Source organism: Anolis sagrei, chromosome 3 (assembly GCF_037176765.1).
Source record: "Anolis sagrei isolate rAnoSag1 chromosome 3, rAnoSag1.mat, whole genome shotgun sequence".
NCBI lineage: Eukaryota > Metazoa > Chordata > Lepidosauria > Squamata > Dactyloidae > Anolis > Anolis sagrei.
Window position 1 is genome coordinate 189,387,511 of NC_090023.1, and position 22,101 is coordinate 189,409,611.

Genomic DNA, 22,101 nt, shown 5'->3' on the forward strand with positions numbered 1-22,101 from the left:
TCATTTCATTGTGAAGCTAGAGCTTGCAGAAGAACTCTATATTGTGTGGACAATCTAATAGATTTAATATGAAATGCTTATACACAATGCACATGCACTGAAGGCTACCAGGAGCACAACTTACTGGGCCCCCAGAAATGGCCACAAGGGATTCCATGGAGATATTAATGAGTTAATTATAAAGGAGAAGTCAACACAGGATACATATTTTTGGTCCTAAGTACTCCGACTAATCAATCTGAATTTGTGTCTAAAATACTGTGGCAAAATGTGAGTAAATGGAAAGTTCAAGTTGTAAGCATATTGTAATATTGTACATCAGTTTGGGACATGCACATTAATTACCAATCATGACACCTAAGGCATTAGTTTTCAATGTCCTAGGTTCATGGAGTTTACCATAAATCAACATCAGTATTGAATCTGGTCCTAAACTAGCAAGTTTCTTTTAGTCAGTGAAACAATATTGGATTCAAATAGAGATTTAGAATTGTAAAAAGCTCTATCCAAAATCAGATATCTACAGGGGACATATATGGTATGGCCCTTATTGGCTAATATTAGAAGCAGATGTGTCGCTTCAGTACAAACTAATTATACACAAAAGTTAAAATAATAGTTAATGATGCCAAAATCCAACCTTTAGTTCCAACCACAGTTAAAACAGTGAAACAATGCGGCTTATAGGACTAAATACAAAGTGATACGAAGATATTTTATACCAATTATCATAACGGGTTTATTTCGTGTCAGGAGTGACTTGAGAAACGGCAAGTCGCTTCTGGTGTGAGAGAATTGGCCGTCTGCAAGGATGTTGCCCAGGGGACGCCCAGATGTTTTGATGTTTTACCATCCTTGAAGGCTTCTCTCATGTCCTCGCATGGAGAGCTGGAGCTGACAGAGGGAGCTCAACCAACTCTCCCCAGATTCGAACCTGTGACCTGTCAGTCTTCAGTCCTGACGGGACAATGGTTTAACCCATCGCGCCACCGGGGACTCCTATCATAACGGTGATAACTGTACAATTACTTAAGTGATGTAAAAAAAGTATCTTGCTCTTGGAGCAAAGTAGCAAATATATATCTTGTAAAATACAGAATTACTGTTCAAGCTAATGTATAGGTTCTATGGTGATAAACACGAGTAAGATAGAGCTTAAATGCATGGTACTTAAATATCCCCATACAAGCAAAAAAATAACCAAACTTATTGCAGTAAGGAAAACAATAAAACTAGATAAACATCCTCCCAAACATGTCCAAACACAGTCTGAAATACATGCAAATCATGTTAGTTATAAATTTCAGCAAATTCATACAACTTTTTAATATTTTAATTCTCAGAATTATTGACTTATATTCCAATACCCGAATGCAACTAAGTCAATATTGTTTTAGATTTGCACATGTAATCACAAGAAAATTACTTTCACACTTATCAAAACTGTGCCAGATGCCAAAGCAAGCCAAAGACATGAGCAAAAATAACTGGAAAAGACTCTCCTAGTGTGAAGTTTATTGTGATTACAATTTTCATTTGGAATATTTTTATAACTGTAATTACAAACTCCAGACACATCTCTGGAAATTAGTTAAGAATTATTGGAATAATGACAATATACCCAAGCCAGAGCAATATGGCAAATTCAAGCAACGATGTTCTCAGTCAACTTGGAATAGGTTCTACTGAAACTACAGATATCATCACATTGATGAGGTCCACTGTGCCAATTTGCCACCCTCAGTTGAGCAACGGAGCACTGCCAGAAGTGAGGCTACTTCGTGTGATGGGTGATGTGGGGCTCCATTGATCAACTGGGGTGGCAACGTCCTAGAACAGTAAAAATTCCTTACGTGATGAGGTCCTTACAAAGCATAAACATGAATATTTTTCAAAAGTTACAAATTCAAATAAATCCATTCTACTCTTATCCGTGCCTATCAGAAGAAATCAATATTTAGTTAATTATTCACAAAATGTTTAAAAGTTACCTGACACATTGAAAGCTCAGGGCTGGCATCCTTTACAATATCTAGGATATTGTAAAATGGATAAGCAATCTCATAACTTTAAGGATTCATTTTTATCGATATTAATAACCAAACATGACCTGCAAAACTTGCTTCTTATGACAGGCTGCACCCCAACCAAAGGAGTTTCAAGATCTCAACATGCTTCATGACCTGTAGTTGTGATTCCCCTAAGAACCAACCTAGAGTACCTTGGAAGCCTTTCCATGGGGTGCTTTGCTTTTGCAAAGATAAATTTTGAAGGGGTGGCATTGATACAGATAGTTAAGACAAAAAAAAAACTCCACCATCATACCTATACCAGACAATACAGGATCTCCATCCAAGTATGTAAAATCTAGCATTGGAAATGACTGTCCTGTCAAAAACCAAATGGAACTTAAAACAACCTTTTTATGTTTATTCACAGGTGTCATAATCCAAGCTTATTTAAATACATCATGCATTTATCTAGTAACAGATTGCATTATAGATGTCACACACAACAACGAAGTGAATAATTGTGTATTAATTGGAGAGACTTTAATGTGGGGAGGGTATTTGTGTTGATTTGCTACATCTCCCATACAATGTAACACGATTTTTGTTTCTGAGTTATAAATGTCATTTTCTAATTGGTTCTATCATAAAAACATGGAAAAGGTTTATTAAACTGCAAAAAAATCTTTTTGCAGGATATCTTGCAGTATATTTGCTATAGTTTTTCAATGAATATCTCATTGAGTCTCAACCAATTCGACATAGTTTGTGGTAGCCACAAAATGATGTTTTTGGAGTATAACAACTGCTTTCAAAGTAAAAACCGCACAATTAAACAGGAAATAACACATTCAAACCAGGAACAGAAAAAAAATTCAAATTTGTTACATAGTGCCTTTGTCAATGTTGCTGGTGAAAGTGGATCAAACAGAAAAGTGACTATTGTAATGTTTTGATCATTCAAGAAGCAGTAAACAGAAAAATGACCCAATAGGAAAAGGTTAACAAGATGAAATGACAACAATTACAGAATAATTGAAACATTCCAATTGTTGATCTATGCAAGTTTATGCAAATTCCCAAAAGATATCCTTTATTTGCAACACTTATCCAATCTTAAGTATATCGAAATAATATACAATAGAAGATAATCTTACTATTCCCCATTATCTGGAGATGTTCTCTGTGGATCTACTTTGTAGAGATCCAGGAAACAAGCCTCCATCCCAAAAAGATGCTGAGATACACATGTAACAGTCAGTCTAGAGAAGCCTCAAAACCATGTACTTCTAGCTTCTGCTCTGAAAACTCATAGACAAATATGAAGGCATTCTGATTTTTAAGAGATTGGACAATGGATATCAAGCTCATAAACAAGTAAAAAAGGCAATTCTTCTGCCAGGCACAATTCAGAATCACCTGCTCACAGTCTAGATGGCAGAACATGCCATTAACACAACATTTCACAGCATGAACAGAATCACAATAAAGCAGAAAAATCTATTTCAAAACTTGTTTAGTCATGCATTCTGAAACATTAGCAATAAGCCCTTTTCACAAAAGAGGAAAGTCTTATACCATATGTTACTTGTGAAGAAAGTGAACCACAGCCAGCAAAAGACAAGGGTAGTCAAAATGAAACCACTGTAGCTGAAAAAAAATGAAATTGTGTGCTGTGTGCATGCTTACAAGTGAATACAGTAAGTTAGAAATGCCTAAGCAAAACAGGGTTCTAGACTTGGTTAACATTCCTAAAGATGGGTTGTTGTGGGTTTTTTCAGGCTATATGGTCTTGGTCTAGAGGCATTCTCTCCTGACGTTTCACCTGCATCTATGGCAAGCATCCTCAGAGGTATTACCTCACTACCTCTGAGGATGCTTGCCATAGATGCAGGCAAAACGTCAAGAGAGAATGCCTCTAGAACATGGCCATATAGCCCAAAAAGGCCTACAACAACCCAGTGATTCCGGCCATGAAAGCCTTCAACAATAAAGATGTCGGATATCTTCTTAACATCAATCAAACAACCGCAGACAGAAATTCTGGTCTGGCAACAGATGTATTTATATTATGTGTATCTGATGTATTTCTTTTATTTTCTTTTACATTCTGTATATCACCTTTACACAATGAATTTTTTTTTTATTTTTTTTTAAAGAAATACTGGTCCAGTCAGAACTTATCACAATTGATACTGCATCTGAAAAATCCTTCAAATCTCTTGGGAAGACAGGTGAACAAATTTCAGTGTGCTGGAAGAAGCAAAGACCCCCAACACTGAAGTGATATTCCTACACCAGCAACTTCGCTGGACTGGCCACACTCACAACTCAAGAATAAAAAATGAAATTCAGTTCTTGTGGGTTTTTTCGGGCTATATGGCCATGTTCTAGAGGCATTTCTCCTGACGTTTCGCCTGCATCTATGGCAGGCATCCTCAGAGGGTGAGGTCTGGAGCTGGGAAAAAAAGGGGGTTTATATATCTGTGGAAAGACCAGGGTGAGACAAAAGGCTACTGTAAGATGGGCTAGGTGTGAATCTTTTCAATTGACCACCTTGATTAGCATACAATGGGCTGACTGTGCCTGGAGCAAACTCTTAATGAAAGGTGATTAGATGTCCCTGCCTGTTTTTCTCTCTGTTGTTTTAATTTTAGAATTTTTTAAAACTGGTAGCCAAATTTTGTTCATTTTCATGGTTTCTTCCTTTCTGTTGAAATTGTCCACATGTTTGTGGATTTCAATGGCTTCTCTGTGTAGCCTGACGTGGTGGTTGTGAGAGTGGTCCAGCATTTTTGTGTTCTCAAATAGAATGCTGTGTCCAGGTTGGTTCATCAGGTGCTCTGCTATGGCTGATTTCTCTGGTTGGAGTAGTCTGCAGTGCCTTTCATGTTCCTTGATGCGTGTCTCGGCGCTGCGTTTGGTGGTCCCTATGTAGACTTGTCCACAGCTGCATGGTACACGGTAGACTCCTGCAGAGGTGAGAGGATCCCTCTTGTCCTTTGCTGAACGTAGCATTTGTTGAATGAAATGTTTGTGGAAAAGAGATTTAAAGATGAACTTTATTTATTTAGTTGCCGTGTCAAGGCAACCAGTCAATTGTATTACATTTCTAACAGAACAAAACAGACAGACAGACAAAATACAAAATTTGTGAGTTTGGTAGTTGATTAAATGTCCTTTGACCAGTAGCTGGCCACTTGGATGAACTTAAAGCTAACCTTAAAAACTGTGGCATAGACATCGAGAACTGGAAAGACCTGGCCCTTGAGTACTCTAACTGGAGGTCAGCTGTGACCAGCAGTGCTGTGGAATTTGAAGAGGCATGAATTGAAAGTGAAAGGCACATCAAGCCAACCCTAACAGGGATCGCCTTCCACCTGTAAACCAATGCTCTCACTGAGGAAGAACATATGTATCCACCGCCAAAGCACTCCACTTGGAAGACCATCATACTCAGACAACGAGAGATTGCCTAACTCTATGGTAGTCCTGGAAAAAACTGCTGTTTGTAAAAGTCACAAAAAAAAGCTTAGCAAAAGTAACATCAGTACATCAACATCATCCTAACAATGGGCAGTTTTCATGCCAAGACTGGAAAGTTTTCATATTCATACATCTCTAAGACATATATGTACGGACTCAGGAATGTTTGCAGAAAACTCTATCAGTCAAGTCCCTGAGCATGAATACTTGGCCATGTTGTCAGAGTGGACATGTGCCTCTGAAATGGGAAAAATTCACTCTCTGAACTCCTCAGAAAAGGCAAAAAGTCAAAGTGAACAGTCAGTGTATATAAATGCTGGATCAGCTTAACAAGATCATGGCATGGACTTTTCTGAAGTAAAAAGGTATGCAAAATAATGCAATACCTGTGCAAAGGGAATGTATAACTGCTAGCATGTTCAAAGGTGGACAGTCTACCTAATTTTCAAAACATCATTATGAACTGTGCCTCCACTCTGAAAAACCAGAGTTGGGCTAACATAACCAGTGACTCAGGAGACTGGTAAGGTGTGTAGGAGATTAAACAGTGTTAGTAGCATGGAGATGATATCTAAAGATCTGAGTAATAGAAAAGATCAATCGGTTTCCTGTTGTTGCTATATGCCTTCAGGGCAACTGTATGAGAAGGTTTTCTTGTTAAGATTTGATCAAAGGGGGTTTGCCATTACCTTCTTCTAAAGCTGAGATAATGTGATTTGCTCAAGGTTAACCAGTGGCTAAATGAAGATTCGAACACTGGTCTCCAGCACTACAACCAGTGCACTGCTCTAGCTATATAGGTTTCCTAACTTACATAGATGGAAGACCTTGAAAGTTTCAAATCAAATCATTTATTTCGGTCATAGACTAGCACAGGAAATTAAAGTCACAGATTCATACAAACTTGGTATGTTTAGTACATTAGAAACATGATTATAAATACTAAAGCACAATAGGGGTGAGGGAGTGGAAGGGGAAATAGGGTAAAAACATACAATGCACAGGTCTATCAGCAAATTATAAATTCAAGGAAGATGATTACTGTTAACAGTTAACTTTTGGGACTAGTCATCCCCTGATGGATTTTGTATGCTGCTGCACAAAACTTTGCAATGTTGTAGGTTGCAGCTGAATTAGTATCTACAAGTAGCAGGGAGGTAAAAAAAACTGTCCTGAATGGCCTGGATGCTTGTATATCAGAGGTAAGATTAGCCTGGCATGGATATCCCTGTAGAACGGGCACTGAAGGAGCACATGTTCTATTGTTTCTATATGACCTTGAAATTTTTATTTAAATGGCACTTTATATAAAAGTGCAATTTTGAGAAAGACATTGTACAGTATTTAATTGCACTTAATATCAACAATTCAACTGCAGTTCTTTCCAACTACATCTTCTAATAATGCAAAACACAAAATTGAGATTAAGTACACTTATGTACTCAATACTCTCCTATGTATTCATACGATGATACATAAATATCCTGCAAACCTCTTGAGAAGACAAGCAGACAAATGTCAGCATGCTGGAAGAAGCAAAGACCACCAACATTGAAGCAATGGTCCTACGCCATCAGCTCTGCTGGACTAGCCACGTTGTCGGGATGCCTGACCACCGTCTCCCAAAGCAGTTGCTCTACTCTAAACTCAAGAACGGAAAATGGAATATTGGAGGACAGGAAAAGACATTTAAAGATGGGTTCAAAGCCAACCTTAAAAACTCTGGCATAGACACTGAGAACTGGGAAGCCCTGGCCCTTGAGCGCTCCAGATGGAGGTCAACTGTGACCAGCAGTGCTGTAGAATTTTAAGAGGCACAAATGGAGGATGAGAGAAATGTGTCAAGAGAAAAATGCATCAAGCCAACCCCGACCAGGGCCGCTTTCCACCTGGAAACCAATGCCCTCACTGCGGGAGAACATGCAGATCAAGAATAGGGCTCCACAGTCACCTACGGACCCACCGCCAGGACACCGAACTTGGAGGACAATCCTACTTGGACAACAAGGGATTGCCTAAGACATAAATATTTTCTACATATTCTTCTATGAGGTTTAACTAAGAAAAAAAATCCTATTCCTTAAGGGTACTAGCTGAAACACGGAGTATATATTCTTCTGAAATTGACTAATGGCACAGACATCTCAGATAAGGTTCTTAAACACTAATGACCTCCAAGAGAAAACAGATATTGCAATGTTTACGTTGCAGAAGTTATTTGTATCACTGGTATTAGAGAAAGCTGATGTCATTCTTTTTAAAAAATAATGCTTTTACCCTTTTTACCCAAGGCACATACCCAACAAAGGAAAAAGGCAGAGTCCTGTTTACAAGCATAAGAAATATATGGAGTAGAAACACTTAATAATAATAACTTTATATGGAGTCATGATCTAACATTCCTATGAAGAAATATTTCTTTCAAAAAACACTTTTTTAAAAAAAGGTCAAAATGCTTCTAAACACCAAGCAGCTAAAATTGCAATTCCCATTTCTAGGGACATGAATTATTAGTCAGAATGGCATGCGTAGAGAAAATTTTAAACAAAGTCCCTTTTAAAACACCAGTAAAGCAGAGCAGCTGCTTAATCGTCTCAGTTGGGTTCAACTGCCAGTGCACTTTTTGAAATTTATTTGGATCTCACATTCAAAGCCCAAGATGTATAGTTTCTAAAACCTGTTAATACAAATCAAGGCTGGGAAGCACTCTCGTGACACTCGAGAGCCAGATAATGGCCTCCATTTGCAAACCGTCCAAATGCAGTTAGACTTAATCCTACTGTGTGCATCAGTTTAAACAGAAATTGAACCAAAAGTTCCTTTCTTTGCAATGCAAGTTATGGCAGAGAAGTCTTTATAACACTTATGCAGAAATGTATGGAGGAAGAGCTACCAAAGGTGTTAGCATTTGGTAGCAACAACAACAAGCAAACAACAAGCACTTTAAACACACAGTTGAAGAAAATTCCACATTTTCTGCTTTGAACAATGGCAATGTGGACTCAGATAATCCAGTTCAAAGCAAATATTGTGGGATTTTCTGCCTTGATATTCTGCGTTATATGGCTGTGTGGAAGGGCCCTAATATGCTTTGTGTGACATCGCTCTTTGTGGACAGCATCCCACTTCATTAGATGCAGTCGGTGGTGCCAGATCACTCTATAATAATAGGCCAATGTGTATAAAAACGTCAGCCAAGTAAAGCTAGTCATGTGTCAAAAAACCAAAGGTGCCACAAGACTTTTTGCCTTGTTTCAATTACACAGTGTGTGCTTATTTATTTGCTACCTATATCTCACCCTTCTCACCCCAGAGTGGGAGCCCCCGGTGGCACAGTGGGTTAAACCCCTGTGCCAGCAGGACTGAAGACTGACAGGTTGCAGGTTCGAATCCAGGGAGAGGCAGATGAGCTCCCTCTATCAGCTCCAGCTCTTCATGTGGGGACATGAGAGAAGCCTCCCACAAGGATGATAAAACATCAAATCATCCGGGCGTCCCCTGGGCAACGTCCTTGCAGACGGCCAATTCTCTCACACCAGAAGTGACTTGCAGTTTCTCAGGTCACTCCTGACACAACAAAAACAAAACTCAGAGGGGACTCAGATCGGCCTTACAGAAAGGTAAGAATTCGATGCCATAAACATGGATGCAGTTATATAAACACATACATTAAAACCAAGAAATTGAAACATCAATATTAAAACCAATTACAAAAATCTTGAAGTCCAAAATCAAGATCCAAGGCCGTTCCATTACTCATTTCACTATTCCATATTCTCGTATTGCACTAACTTGCTAGCCAAAAGCTTGGTCCCATAACCATACTGTTACTTTCTTCCTAAAGGTCAGGAGGGAGAGGGCTACTCTTAATTTTGCTGAGGAAGGAGTTCCATTGGCGGGGGGGGGGCACCACTGAGAAGGCCCTGTTTCCCATCCCCACAAACTGCATGTTAATTTACCATTAGCTTTCCGTGGAACAGGACCTCCCCAGAAGATCTTAATTTCTGAGGTGGATCATAGAGGGAGTTATGTTCAGACAGGTAAGCTGGGTCGAAACCATTTAGGGCTACATAGGCTAAAGTCAGCACTTTGAATTATGCTCTGTAGCAGACTAACAGCCAGTGGACCTGACATAACAGGGGGGTTGTACACTCCCTGTAAGCTGCCCCAGTGACAAATCTGGCTGCTGTCCATTGGACCACTTGAATTTTCCAAACAATCTTAAAGAAAAATTCATGTGGAGCACATTGCAATAGTCTATTCGGGGTGTAACAAGAGCAAGGCCCACTGTGGCCAACCCTGGCTTTTCAAGGTATGGGCTCAACTGGCGCATAAGTTTTAATTTTTCAAAAGCTCCCCTGGACATCGCCATTACCATGTGTTACCAATAGTGTCCAACACAATTTTGAGCCATCTACATCAATGCTAACATTTGTTTTCACTTGCAAATTTCTCTCCAATGAACATAAAGGGGGTCTTCCAACTCTTTGTAATCATTTGCTCACAACATGAAAGCAATATCTTTGCCCTATCAGTAAGGCAATTCTGGTAGTAAAATTGCCACAGCAGCCATCTGGGAACTCTAATTTGCTGATGCAACCATTTTCAGGATTTCACCATTCGCTTTCTGCAGAAATCTCAACCGGGGAAAGAAATCTTGATCTATTAAAATTCTACTGAAGATTTTTATCGCTGGATAAAATTGGCCTTTTTATTATTTTAAAAGCTGTTATTGCATCTGTAGCACACATTTCTTTTATGCGCCCCTCTGTTCTCAGTTTGTTAAAACAATATGAGAAGTTACGTTCTGTAGGCAATCGCTCTTTCTCTCTGGGCCAATAAAAATGAATGGAAACAGGCAGGCCCTGCATTGACATGCTCTTCCATGCAGCTAGAAAAACATATCTATGAAGACTAGTGCTTGTGGGTTTTTTCACCAATTTCTGCAGCTGGCCAATGTCACATAACTTTAATTTCATTCATCATAAACACTTTCTCTGCAGGGCATTTGACGCTTTCAATCAAACTGTCAGCTATATGTTCAACTACTGAAAAAGGCATTTCTTCTTTTTTGTTTAGATTATTGTTCTAACACTCTCCTCTCTGCGCCCCATACCTTCTCTCAATACTAGGGTTTTTCAACTTATTACTTTTAAAGGCATCACACAATGTAAAAGAGTCAAAGGAAGGACTAAACATGAACATGTAAAGTCAACGTTTTTATCTTTTTTAAATAAATTAATAAACTTTTTGGAATTGAATAGTACCAGAGATCGGATTGTCAGGAAAGGCTTCATTTTCATCTTAGCTGGAGTTCAATTTATTTCTCTCTATTATTATTTTTCGATCAGTCCACTTGCTTCCCAATTTAACAGCCCGATGGGGAACAGTATAAATTTATCAGTGTATCCCTGCACAGCATAATGGTATATATTTTATAAGCTAAGTATGCCTGGGGCTACATTCTTAAGCACATTTATTTGGAAGCAAGCTCAAATGAAAGCAATGGGTCTTACTTCCAAGCAAAAATGAATCAGAGTTGGGATGGAAGAAGTGTGTCAAATGACTCCATATATTTAGAATAAGCCATTGAAACTATTTTCTGCAAATTATTTTCATCTAGAAATTGAAGAAACATATTAACTGTTGGGGAGAAAACCTTGCCTAATATGGCTTATTTACTCAAAAGTAAATCTTACTGAGTTCAATGAGATTTGTTCAAGCGTGTTTAGGACCACAATACAAGTCAGTTGTAAATGTTCCCTACACATACATGAAGTTAGAAAGTTGCATTTTTAAGATAGCACAACCACTGAAAGAACAATACACAAAGTATTGGTCATTACCTTGAAAGTTCTAAACAGCTTGGGTCCAGATTATTTGACAAACCACATCCCCCACTACAGACCAACTCAGACACTGCGGTGATCAAAGGAGGTCCTGCTCTCGGTCCCACCTCCATCCCAAGCATCCCAAGCATGGCTGGTGGGAATGAGAGAAAGGGCCTTCTTCGTGGCTGCCCCCACCTCTGCAATGTGCTTCCTAAGGAATTAAAGATATCCCATCCCTCCCCGCCTTTAATAAATAGCTGAAGACATACCTTTGCTCACTGGCTTATGAAGAGAAGGAGGAATAGGTGGTAATTAGGGCTGTCCAACCACGGAAAAAATTGTTTCTAAACTCGATTCGTTTTTAGGGGGTTTTTGCGTTTCGTTATTTAAAAGAATTCCGAATTTTTTCTTTTAAAATGTTCGATATTTACGAAATTTCGGAAATTACGAAACAATTTCGAAACAATAACGAATCGATTCGTTAATGGCGGACACGATTGCGCAATACGCTAAAAAAAATCCTCCAAATGGGACAGGGGGAACTTCTGAAGATTCCCTCTCCCTCTGTTGTTGACTGTTGGTGTGATAATTTATTTTTTATCACTGATAAAACAAACAACAACTATAAAACTTGCACCAGACATACGGAAATAATAACGAAACAATTTCGAAACAATTACGAAACAATTTCGAAACAATAACGAAACGAATTGGAAAAATTTGTTTCGTTTTTTAGTTGCTCCTGAATGGTTCAATATCGCTTCGTTATCAAAAAAAATAACGAATTAATAACGAATTACGAAATTAATGAACGAAACCGCCCAGCCCTAGTGGTAATACTGCCATTACACCTCTGATTAACAGCTGCCATTCATATCCATGCCCTGTTCGCCCCACTAGCTCAAAAGACATCTTGAGTAATGATCAATCTTATTTGCCCACAAGGAAGCCTGTTGGCTCTGTGAATTTGACGCTTCTATTTGTTGTTGGATATTTTGTTCCATGTCTGATATAATAGGTTGTGTTTTTCATTTATTTTTTATTTTTTTAAAAAATAATCTTTATTGGGTTTTTACAAAGGTGGGTTATAAAATCAAGGGTTTCAAAAAAAGTAAGGGAGAGATGTGGGGTAGGGGGATTTGGGTTTGGGCTGGGGATTTGGATTGGGAGGGGAGGAAAGGAAGGAAGGAGTGAAGAAAAGAAAAAAAGGTGGAAAGAAAAAGAAAAAAGAAAGAGGGGGTATTACTGAACTCCCACTCTTTTCTATAATGGAAAATAAGTTGCCAAGATGGAATATTCCTTTCTTCTTCCTTTTTCCTGTAGTTCATTATCAGTAATTCTCTGTTCCTAAATTCTATTTATAATAGCATCTTGCTATTGTTTTCTTTTATCCATTCCTTAATGGAGGTCCAATTGGTTAATTTAATATGTGTGTTCCATGATCTTGCATATGTCAGATTATCCATAATCATAATGTCTAGTATCTTTTCTATCCACTCTTCCGTATTATATTTTGTTTTTCATTTATTTTTTTAGTTGTTAAGTTATAATTTGAATTTATATGTTGGGTTGTCAGTTCCCATTATGGGTGTATTGTTATGTTCAGGCATTGAATGTTTGCCTTTTATGTTTGGAATCCGCCCTGAGTTCCTTCGGGGAGATAGAGCAGAATATAAATAAAGTTTTATTATTATTATATATTACACCAAAACTTTTTTTTTACCATGCTGCAATGTTGCCTGGAATATTTTCAACGTTATCTGGAATATTTTGCAATGTTATCTGGAATACTTTTGAGGATAGGCTGCCGTTAACACATCTGTATCTTAATGAGGACGGTATTCCCAAACGGATAATAAGAATAGCAATTCAACCGCTTTCCAAAAAAGTGAAGCAACCGAATACATCTGCACATTTCCAAGCATAAGGTCCACACATGTTGTAAATTACTATCTTTTACAGCTGCTTCTCGAAAAAAAGTGTTGACTGTAAGAGAAAAGTTCAGCAATGCCTGGAGATTTTCACAGCATGAACTGTCAACAAATAAATTCAGCAGGACAGTATCACTTAGATGAAGGTGGGATTTAGGGAGTAAACACATACAACTGGTAACTCTTGGGTCTAATTTAAGTCGATTACATTAACCTATTCTTACAGTTCAGTCAACAGTCTAGTTGAGCCAAAAAAAGTATGTCAAGGCTGCAATCTCAAACTCATTCATTTGGGATTAACTTCCACTAAACTCAGTGAGCAAACACACAATAGGGATGAACTAGAAGCATTCGACTGAGTTTAGCGTGTTGTGTTAGCCTAAATTCGAACACTTTGTCTTAACTGAGCTGCGGATAAGACCCTAAGAGTAGGATTTACATCCCTAGGACTTCACTACTCTGTGTCTTAACTAAGCTGTGGATAAGACTGTAAGAACAGGATTTAAATGCCATTACTTCCGTTGATCTGTGGAGTGGATCAGCCTGCTAATTTTTCACCACGTTTGCTTAGAACTTAAATCCTAGTGATTTCAGTTAAGGCCTTCCTGGTCAATATGGTTAGGAATATAGACACTACTATATATTTTAGGTCCTGCTATAGGCAACTGTACCTCAAAGAGTATTTTTAACATACCAAAGATGATGCTGGGTCAGACAAAAAATTGAAGCTTGTGGCAAGTTCTCAACAGTTACAATGGGCATCTAAAAATATGGGCAATATATCTCATTTCACAAATCCAGTGAAAAGAAGGCCATCAATTTCCGTAAACAACCCTCATTATGCTGTTCATTTTTTGTCTGTTATCTTTAGAGTCCGAAATTACCCTCTGTGAGATTGAAAGATGCCTCAGTTGATATAATCTGCATTGTGGAAGTGTTATTTGCAAAACCACCGGGCAAGGCAGTGTGCAATTTACTCTCCATACGCATTGCTCCCCCAAAAACAAACAACATGCTACCAAGACTTTCCAGACAGGGATGGGAAAAGGAAAAAAACAAGACTTCTAGAAGAGAAGCATGTAGAAACGAAGGAGAACCGGAGTTCAGAAATCAAGAGTCTAAAGGGAATCTACATAAGTATTGATGAATGAGAGAATGATGTGCTTTACTTTCATAAGTATTGATATTTATGAAAGGAAAGTGCATTGTTCTTTTCTAACATTGTTCTTTTCTTTCTTTTCTAAAAAGAATCTCTTCCACTGGACAAACTTTTGTCAAACTTCTTTTGAAGGGAGGCAAAAGTCACAAAGCCCTTTAAAGGCAAGCGGAACCAAACTTTTTTTTTCTTTTCGTGTCAGGAGTGACCCAAAAAACTGCAAGTCTCTTCTGGTGCGAGAGAAATGATTGTCTGCAAGGACATTGCCCAGGGGATGCCCTGAAGCTTTACCATCCTGTGGGAGGCTTCTCTCATGTCCCTGCATGAGAAGCTGGAGCTGACAGATGGGAGCTCACCCCACTCCCCAGATTTGAACCACTGACCTTTCGGTCAGCAATCCTGCTGGCACAAGGGTTTAACCTATTGCACCACTGGGGGTTTCTAACCAAACTGGTCTCTCAAAAAGATTACCAGTCTCTCCTAGAAATGCGGATGAGAACCACCCACCAGAGTCGGACATGACTAGACTTAATGTCAGGGAAAACCTTTACCTTTACCTTTAAAACTGCATTATATGGTCAGTTCAATGCAGGTAAACTGCAGAATTAGGAACCTCTAGATCAGTGGTTCCCAACCTATGGGTCCCCAGGTGTTTTGGCCTACAACTCCCAGAAATCCCATCCAGTTTACCAGCTGTTAGGATTTCTGGGAACTGAAGGCCAAAACATCCAAGGACCCACAGGTTGAGAACCACTGCTCTAGATCAGTTGGAATATTGGCTGACCTACTTGTACCTTGTTGCCACTTGGGTATACTTCAAAAACAACTATAATAAGCCAATTTAAATTTATTCTAATTGTTTTTATCATTTGAGAGGTTTTAATGTTGAGTAAGTGATTCGTGTAACCTGTTTCTATGTGATTATTGGTATCTGGTTTTTCGTTTTGATGTCATTTTACACAATAAGTTCGCAGTCATTATTATGTTTATTATATTGCATTATTGTGGTTTTTTGCATATGTCTGGACAGCAGCATACAAAATCCGTCAGGGGATGGCTAGTCCCAAAAGTTAACTGTGTGTCCAGTAATCATCTTCCCTGAATCTACAATTTGGTGATGGATCTATGCACTATATGTTTTCAACCTGTTTCCACCTCTGCTCCCTCACCCACATTGTGCTTCGGTAGTTATATTTATATTTTTAATGTACTAAACGTCGCAAGTTTGTATGAAAATGTGATTTCTATTCTCTGTGCTGGTCTATAACCGAAATAAATGATTTGATTTGATTTGATTTGGGCATTGAATGTTTGCCTTTTTGTAAACCGTCCTGAGTCTGCTCGGTGAGAGATGGTGGCCTATAAATAAACATCATCATCATCATATGAGTATACACTGATCAAATAATGATCAGTGTTATATGGCAGTGTCAATTTTTTTTTCATGTCAGGAGCAACTTGAGAAACTGCAAGTTGCTTCTGCTGTGAGAGAATTGGTCATCTGCAAGGATGTTGCCCAAGGGACTCCAGGGTGTTTGATGTGTTACCATCCTTGTGGGAGGCTTCTCTCATGTCCCTGCATGGGGACCTGGAGCTGACAGAGGGAGCTCATCTGCACTCTCTCCAGATTCGAACCTCTGACCTGTTGGACTTCAGTCCTGTCGGCACAAGGGTTTAACCCATTGTGTCACTGGCACAAGTGTAGATGTAGTGCATCAGTATAGATGCAGCCCTAGCCTAGAAGTGAGATTCAGAATGACTCTTTGGAAAGATGGGACCTGAAATTACTTTTTTTTTTCCTTCAGCAATGCTACTGACCTTTTTTGGCAGGAGCCACGAGGAGAGACGGGTACAAAATAAAAGTATTATTATTCAGTTCTTGTGGGTGTTTTCGGGCTATATGGCCATGTTCTAGAGGCATTTCTCCTGACGTTTCGTCTGCATCTATGGCAAGCATCCTCAGAGGTGAGGTCTGCTGGAACTGGGGAAAAAGGGGTTTATATATCTGTGGAATGACCAGGGTGAGACAAAGAGCTTTTGTAAGTTGGGCTAGGTGTGAATCTTTCAACTGACCACCTTGATTAGCTGACTGTGCCTGGAGCAAACTCTTCTTGAAATTCTTCTCTAAAATTGCAACAGCAAAAACAGCAGAGAGAAAAACAGGCAGGGACATCTAATCACCTTTCAAGAAGAGTTTGCTCCAGGCACAGCCAGCCCATTGTATGCTAATCTAGGTGGTCAGTTGAAAGATTCACACCTAGCCCAACTTACAAAAGCCCTTTGTCTCACCCTGGTCATTCCACAGATATATAAACCCCTTTTTTCCCAGTTCCAGCAGACCTCACCTCTGAGGATGCTTGCCATAGATGCAGGCGAAATGTCAAGAGAAATGCCTCTAGAACATGGCCATATAGCCCGAAAAAAACCCACAAGAACTGAGTGATTCCAGCCATGAAAGCCTTTGACAAAGCATTATTATTATTTCTCCAACCAGGTTTGGGAGGAAATCATTTCAATTCAATATACATCAAATCTGTGGAGAGGAATGCCCTCAACAGGTATTGTGAGGAAGTCCCTAGGCACCGCTTGGCAGCTCATATTCTAGGCCTGCCAGGCTTGGGTGCCTGCAAGACAGCTGGATTTCCTTTCAGCACCACCAGCCTCACCACACTTCCTCCAGAAGGGAATTTACACAGCTTGGGGGGGGGGGGGGGAAGCAGTGCGTCTTCAGCAAGGACTTGTTGGCACCGCATTCCCTGGGAGATTAAAGGCCCCTTCCACATAGGTGAATCAAATCCCACATGATCTACTTTGAACTGGGATATATGGCAGTGTGGACTCAGATAACCCAGTTCAAAGAAGGCACTGTGGGATTTTCTACCTTGATATTCTGGGTTATAAGGCTGCGGGGAAGGGACCAAAGTCAAGGAGGCAAAAAAGAAAGAAGGAAAGAAAAATAAGGAAAAAGTTAAGAATAACAACAATAATAATAATACTTTATTTATTAATCTATAAAAATATAAGTTATTTATAATTTATATTTTATTTGTGGGTTGTTGCAAAGTTTTTTTGGTCTATATGGCCATGTTCTAGAGACATTATCTCCTGACGTTTCGCCTGCATCTATGGCAAGCATCCTCAGAGGTAGTGCTTGCTATAGATACAGGTGAAACATCAGGAGAGAATGCTTCTAGAACATGGCCATATAGACCCAAAAAACCTACAACAACCCAGTGATTCTGGCCATGAAAGCCTTCTACAATATATATATTATTTATTTATTATTATAAGTCATAATAATAATACTTTATTAGTAAATTTATATAAATATTTAATTTAGTTATAATTTTATTTATTTGTGTGGGTGTATATCAGGGGTCCTCAAACTAAGGCCCGGGGACCGGATGCGGCACTCCAAGGTCATTTATCCGGCCCCCGCTCAGGTCAACCTAAGTCTGAAATGACTTGAAAGCACAAAACAATAACAACAACAATCCTATCTCATCAGCCAAAATCAGGCCCACACTTCCCATTGAAATACTAATAAGTTTACATTTGTTAAATTGTTTTTCATTTTAATTATTGTATTGTGGATTTTGCACTACAAATAAGATATGTGCAGTGTGCATAGGAATTCATTCATGTTTTTTTTTCTCAAATTATAATCCAGCCCTCCAACAGTTTGAGGAATTGTGACCTGGCTCCCCATTTAAAAAGTTTGAGGACCCCTGGTGTGTGTGTGTGTGTGTGTGTGTGTAAATTTAAAACATTTTATATATAACATAACATAACAATTAAAAACATTTTAATTGTTATGTCTTCAGATTTAAAAGTCCTTATTTTAGGAATTAACTGCCTTATTGGATTTATGCATAGTTTTGTTTAGATTTATCATTTGGATTTCTTGTATGTAAAGCATTGAATTTGGCCATGATTTGTTGGAACCCACTTTGAGTGTCCCCCCACCCCACCCCCAGGGGTGAGACAAGCGGTATATAAATACATTAAATAAATAAATAAATCTCCCCAAGGGGACTCAGGGTGGCTTCCCGCAAGATAAAAATACAGTGGCAAACATTCAAGGCCAATAACAACGTATAACACACGTACAACCTGGGGGTTTCTCAACCTGGGGACCCGGGGGGGGGTCACAAGGGGGTGTCGGAGGGGGTCTCCAAAGACCATCAGAAAGCACAGTATTTTCTGTTGGTTATGAGGGTCCTGTGTGGGAAGTTCGGCCCAATTCTATCGTTGGTGAGGTTCAGAATGTAGGTGAACTATAAATCCCAACAACTACAACTCCAAAATGTCAAGGTCTATTTTCTCCAAACTCCATCAGTGTTCACACTTAGGCATATTGAGTATTCGTGCCAATTTTGGTCCAGATCCATCATTATTTGAGTCCACAGTGCTCTCTGGATGTAGGTGAACTACAACTCCAAAATTCAAGGTCAATGCCCACCAAATCCTTCCAGGATTTTCTGTTGGTCACCAGAGTCTTGTGTGCCAAGTTTGGTTCAATTCCATCATTAGTGGAGTTCAGGATACTCTTTGATTGTAGGTGAACTATAAATGACAGAAACTATAACTCCCAAATGACTAAATCAATTCCCCCCCAAACCCCACCAGTATTCAAATTTGGGCATATGGGGTGAATGAAAATACATTCTGCATATCTGATATTTACATTACGATTCATAGCAGTGGCAAAATTATAGTTATGAAGTAGCAATGAAAATAATTTTATGGATGGGGGTCACCACAACATGAGGAACTGTATTAAGGGGTCACGGCATTAGGAAGGTTGAGAAACACTGCCCTAGGGCCTACTCTATTTCTTATTTGAAGCTAAATCTACATCAAAAAAGAAACACGTAGGCTGCATGTACCCACTGAATACACAAGTATAGGATTGCACTGCGATTATGAAGTAGCAACGGAAATAATGTTATGGTTGGGGATCACCACAACTTGAGGAACAGGAGTCGTGGTATTAGGAAGTTCGAGAACCACTAATACAACAAATCAAGAAACAGACTCGAGAGAAAAAAAACTTAAATAGGTAAACAAACACAGTATATCCCAAACTTTTTTGACAGCAACCTTTGAAGAGACCCTATTTTACCCAAACCAAGCAATGTCAAGAAGGAGAGTGCCTATAGGCGAATGCATGGATATTATGGAATGAAGGCATCTTTGACACCACTTGAACTGCCATGGCTCCATGCTATAGAACAGGCATGGGAAAACTCCAGGTGGGCTGTTAGGAATTGTGGGAGTTGAAGTCCAAAACACCCGTAGGCCCAAGTTTTCCAAAGCCTGCTCTAGAACCTTGAGAGTGGCAGCTTGGTTGGCAGAGATGGTGTCAAAGGTGAATTCCTTCCACAGTGGAGATTAGATATGCATTCGCTGACCAAGTCGGAGGAGCTCTAGGCATCTCTACCTTGGGTTATTGTAAGTTTTTCGGGCTATATGGCCATGTTGTAGAAACATTCTCTCCTGACATTTCTCCTGTATGTATGGCAGGCATCCTCAGAGGTTGTGAGGTCTGTTGGAAACTAGGAAATAAATAATAGTAAATAAAGAACAACACTCAAACATAGGGGAACTCCAGACAAAAAACAATCTGGAGAACAAGCCCTATGAGGAGCGGCTTAAAGAGCTGGGCATGTTTAACCTGAAGAAAAGAAGGCTGAGATGAGAAATGATAGCCATGTATAAATACGTGAGAGGAAGTCACAGGGAGGAGGGAGCAAGCTTGTTTTCTGCTGCCTTGGAGACTAGGACGCGGAGCAATGGCTTAAACAACAAGAAAGGAGATTCCATCTGAACATGAGGAAGAACTTCCTGACTGTGAGAGCTGTTCAGCAGTGGGACTCTCTGCTCCAGAGTGTGGTGGAGGCTCCTTCTTTGGAAACTTTTAAACAGAGGCTGGATGGCCATCTGTTGGGGGTGCTTTGAATGCAATATTCCTGCTTCTTGGCAGGGGGTTGGACTGGATGGCCCATGAAGTCTCTTCCAACTCTGTGATTCCATGATTCTAATCACCTCTCAACAAAGGATTCCCTCAAGCAGTAGCAAGCCAAACCTAAAAACTGCCAGGTCATCAAATGCTAATCAAGGTGGTCAATTGAAACATCAACACCCAACTCCAATAGACAAGAGTTCTTTCTTCCATTCTTGGATATATAAATCCAATTTTCTTAGTTTCCAACAGACCTCACAACCTCTGAGGATGCCTGCCCTAGATACAAGAGAAATGTCAGGAGAGAATGCTTCTACAACATAGCCTGAAAAACCTACAATAACCCAAGGTAGAGATGCCTAGAGCTCCTCCTTGGCTGGATGGCCATCTGTCGGGGGTGCTTAGAATGCAATTTTCCTGCTTCTTGGAAAGGGGTTGGACTGGATGGCCCATGAGGTCTATTCCAACTCTATGATTCTATCTTTCAGGCAGTAACAACCCTGTCAGGTCATCAAATACAATCAAGGTGGCCAATTGCAACAATGACACCTAACTCCAACCGACAAGAGTTCTTTCTCCCACCCTGGACTTTCCTCAGATATATATAAAACCCATTTTCCTCGTTTCCAATAGACCTCTGAGGATGCCTGCCATAGATGGAGGCGAAACGTCAGGAGAGAATGCTTCTGGGAGTTGGCCCGAAAAACCTCCCCCAACCCAGTGATTCGAGCCTTGGACCATGCAGCTCTCCCCCTGCTTGAGCCTTCCCTCCTCGTCTTCCTCCTCCTACTCACAGGGAGACGGTGCGGTTGGGCAGCAAGGCGGGCGGCAAAGTTTCCACCAACTCTCCTCCGCTGCAGACAACTTTGACGCGGAGGCTGGGCCGGCCGGGCCCCTTGGCGGTGCGCTCGGCGGTGCAGAGGCAGCTGTCCACGGCCAGCTCCGGGCAGTTGCGGTTGGCCCCCGACAGACCCACCACGGCGGCCGCCGCCGCCACCACGAAGCACAGGCAGCAACAGCGCAGCCCCGGCATGGCGAGCAGCGGCCAGAGGAAGAGCGCCCGGAGAGCAGACACAAGCCCGAGGAAGAGGAGGAAGAGGAGGAGGAGGAGGAGGCTGGAGCGCTCATGGCACGCTCGCCCGGCCGGAGGGAGGGAGGGAGGCAGGCAGCGCAGAGGGAGACACCGCTGCTCCTGCTGCTCCTGCTCTTGCTCCTGCCGCCGCCGCCGGAGAAGGGGCTCGCCGTCCGCCACCTCCAGCACGCCTTCGCCACCGCCTCCTCCTCCTCCTCTTCCTCCTCCTCCTCCTCCTTCCCGCTGCGGCAGGGCATGGGCGGCCAGGCGCTGGGAGGGGCGGAAAGTTGGCCCCCTCCTTGCAACAGGAGGCAAGGCTGGCCGGACCGTGCTTGGGTCCTGCCCCCTCTCGCTTCCTAGCTTGCTATGGAAAGGGAAGGAAGGGGCTCCATGAGGGTGGGGTGTGTGTGCTTCTCTTCTCACTCTATACATATATAAAGGGAGGGGATCCGAGAGTGTGCGTTCTTCTCTGTGAGTGTGTGTTCTTTTCCTCTCTCTCTCTCTCTCTCTCTCTGTCTTTCTGTGTTCTTCTCCTCTCTATGCATATGTGTTCTTGTCCTCTCTCTATACATACATATAAAGGGAGAGGGGATCCGAGAGTGTGTGTTCTTCTCTGTGAGTGTGTGTTCTCTCTGTGTGTGTGTGTGTTCT

At 40.6% G+C, this 22,101-nt stretch overlaps 1 protein-coding gene across 2 annotated transcripts in view; it reads right to left on the reverse strand.

Moving 5' to 3' along the window:
- The window catches only part of ADGRA1 (adhesion G protein-coupled receptor A1), a 517,955-nt gene extending 496,154 nt beyond the window's left edge, over window positions 1-21,801 (reverse strand). For both annotated transcript variants that reach the window (XM_060768686.2, XM_060768685.2), the window contains exon 1: window positions 21,173-21,801. In XM_060768686.2, the coding sequence (XP_060624669.2) occupies window positions 21,173-21,411 (239 nt within the window). In that variant the 5' untranslated portion in view covers window positions 21,412-21,801. The remainder of the gene's footprint in view (window positions 1-21,172) is intronic.
- Between the last annotated feature and the right edge of the window lie 300 nt (window positions 21,802-22,101).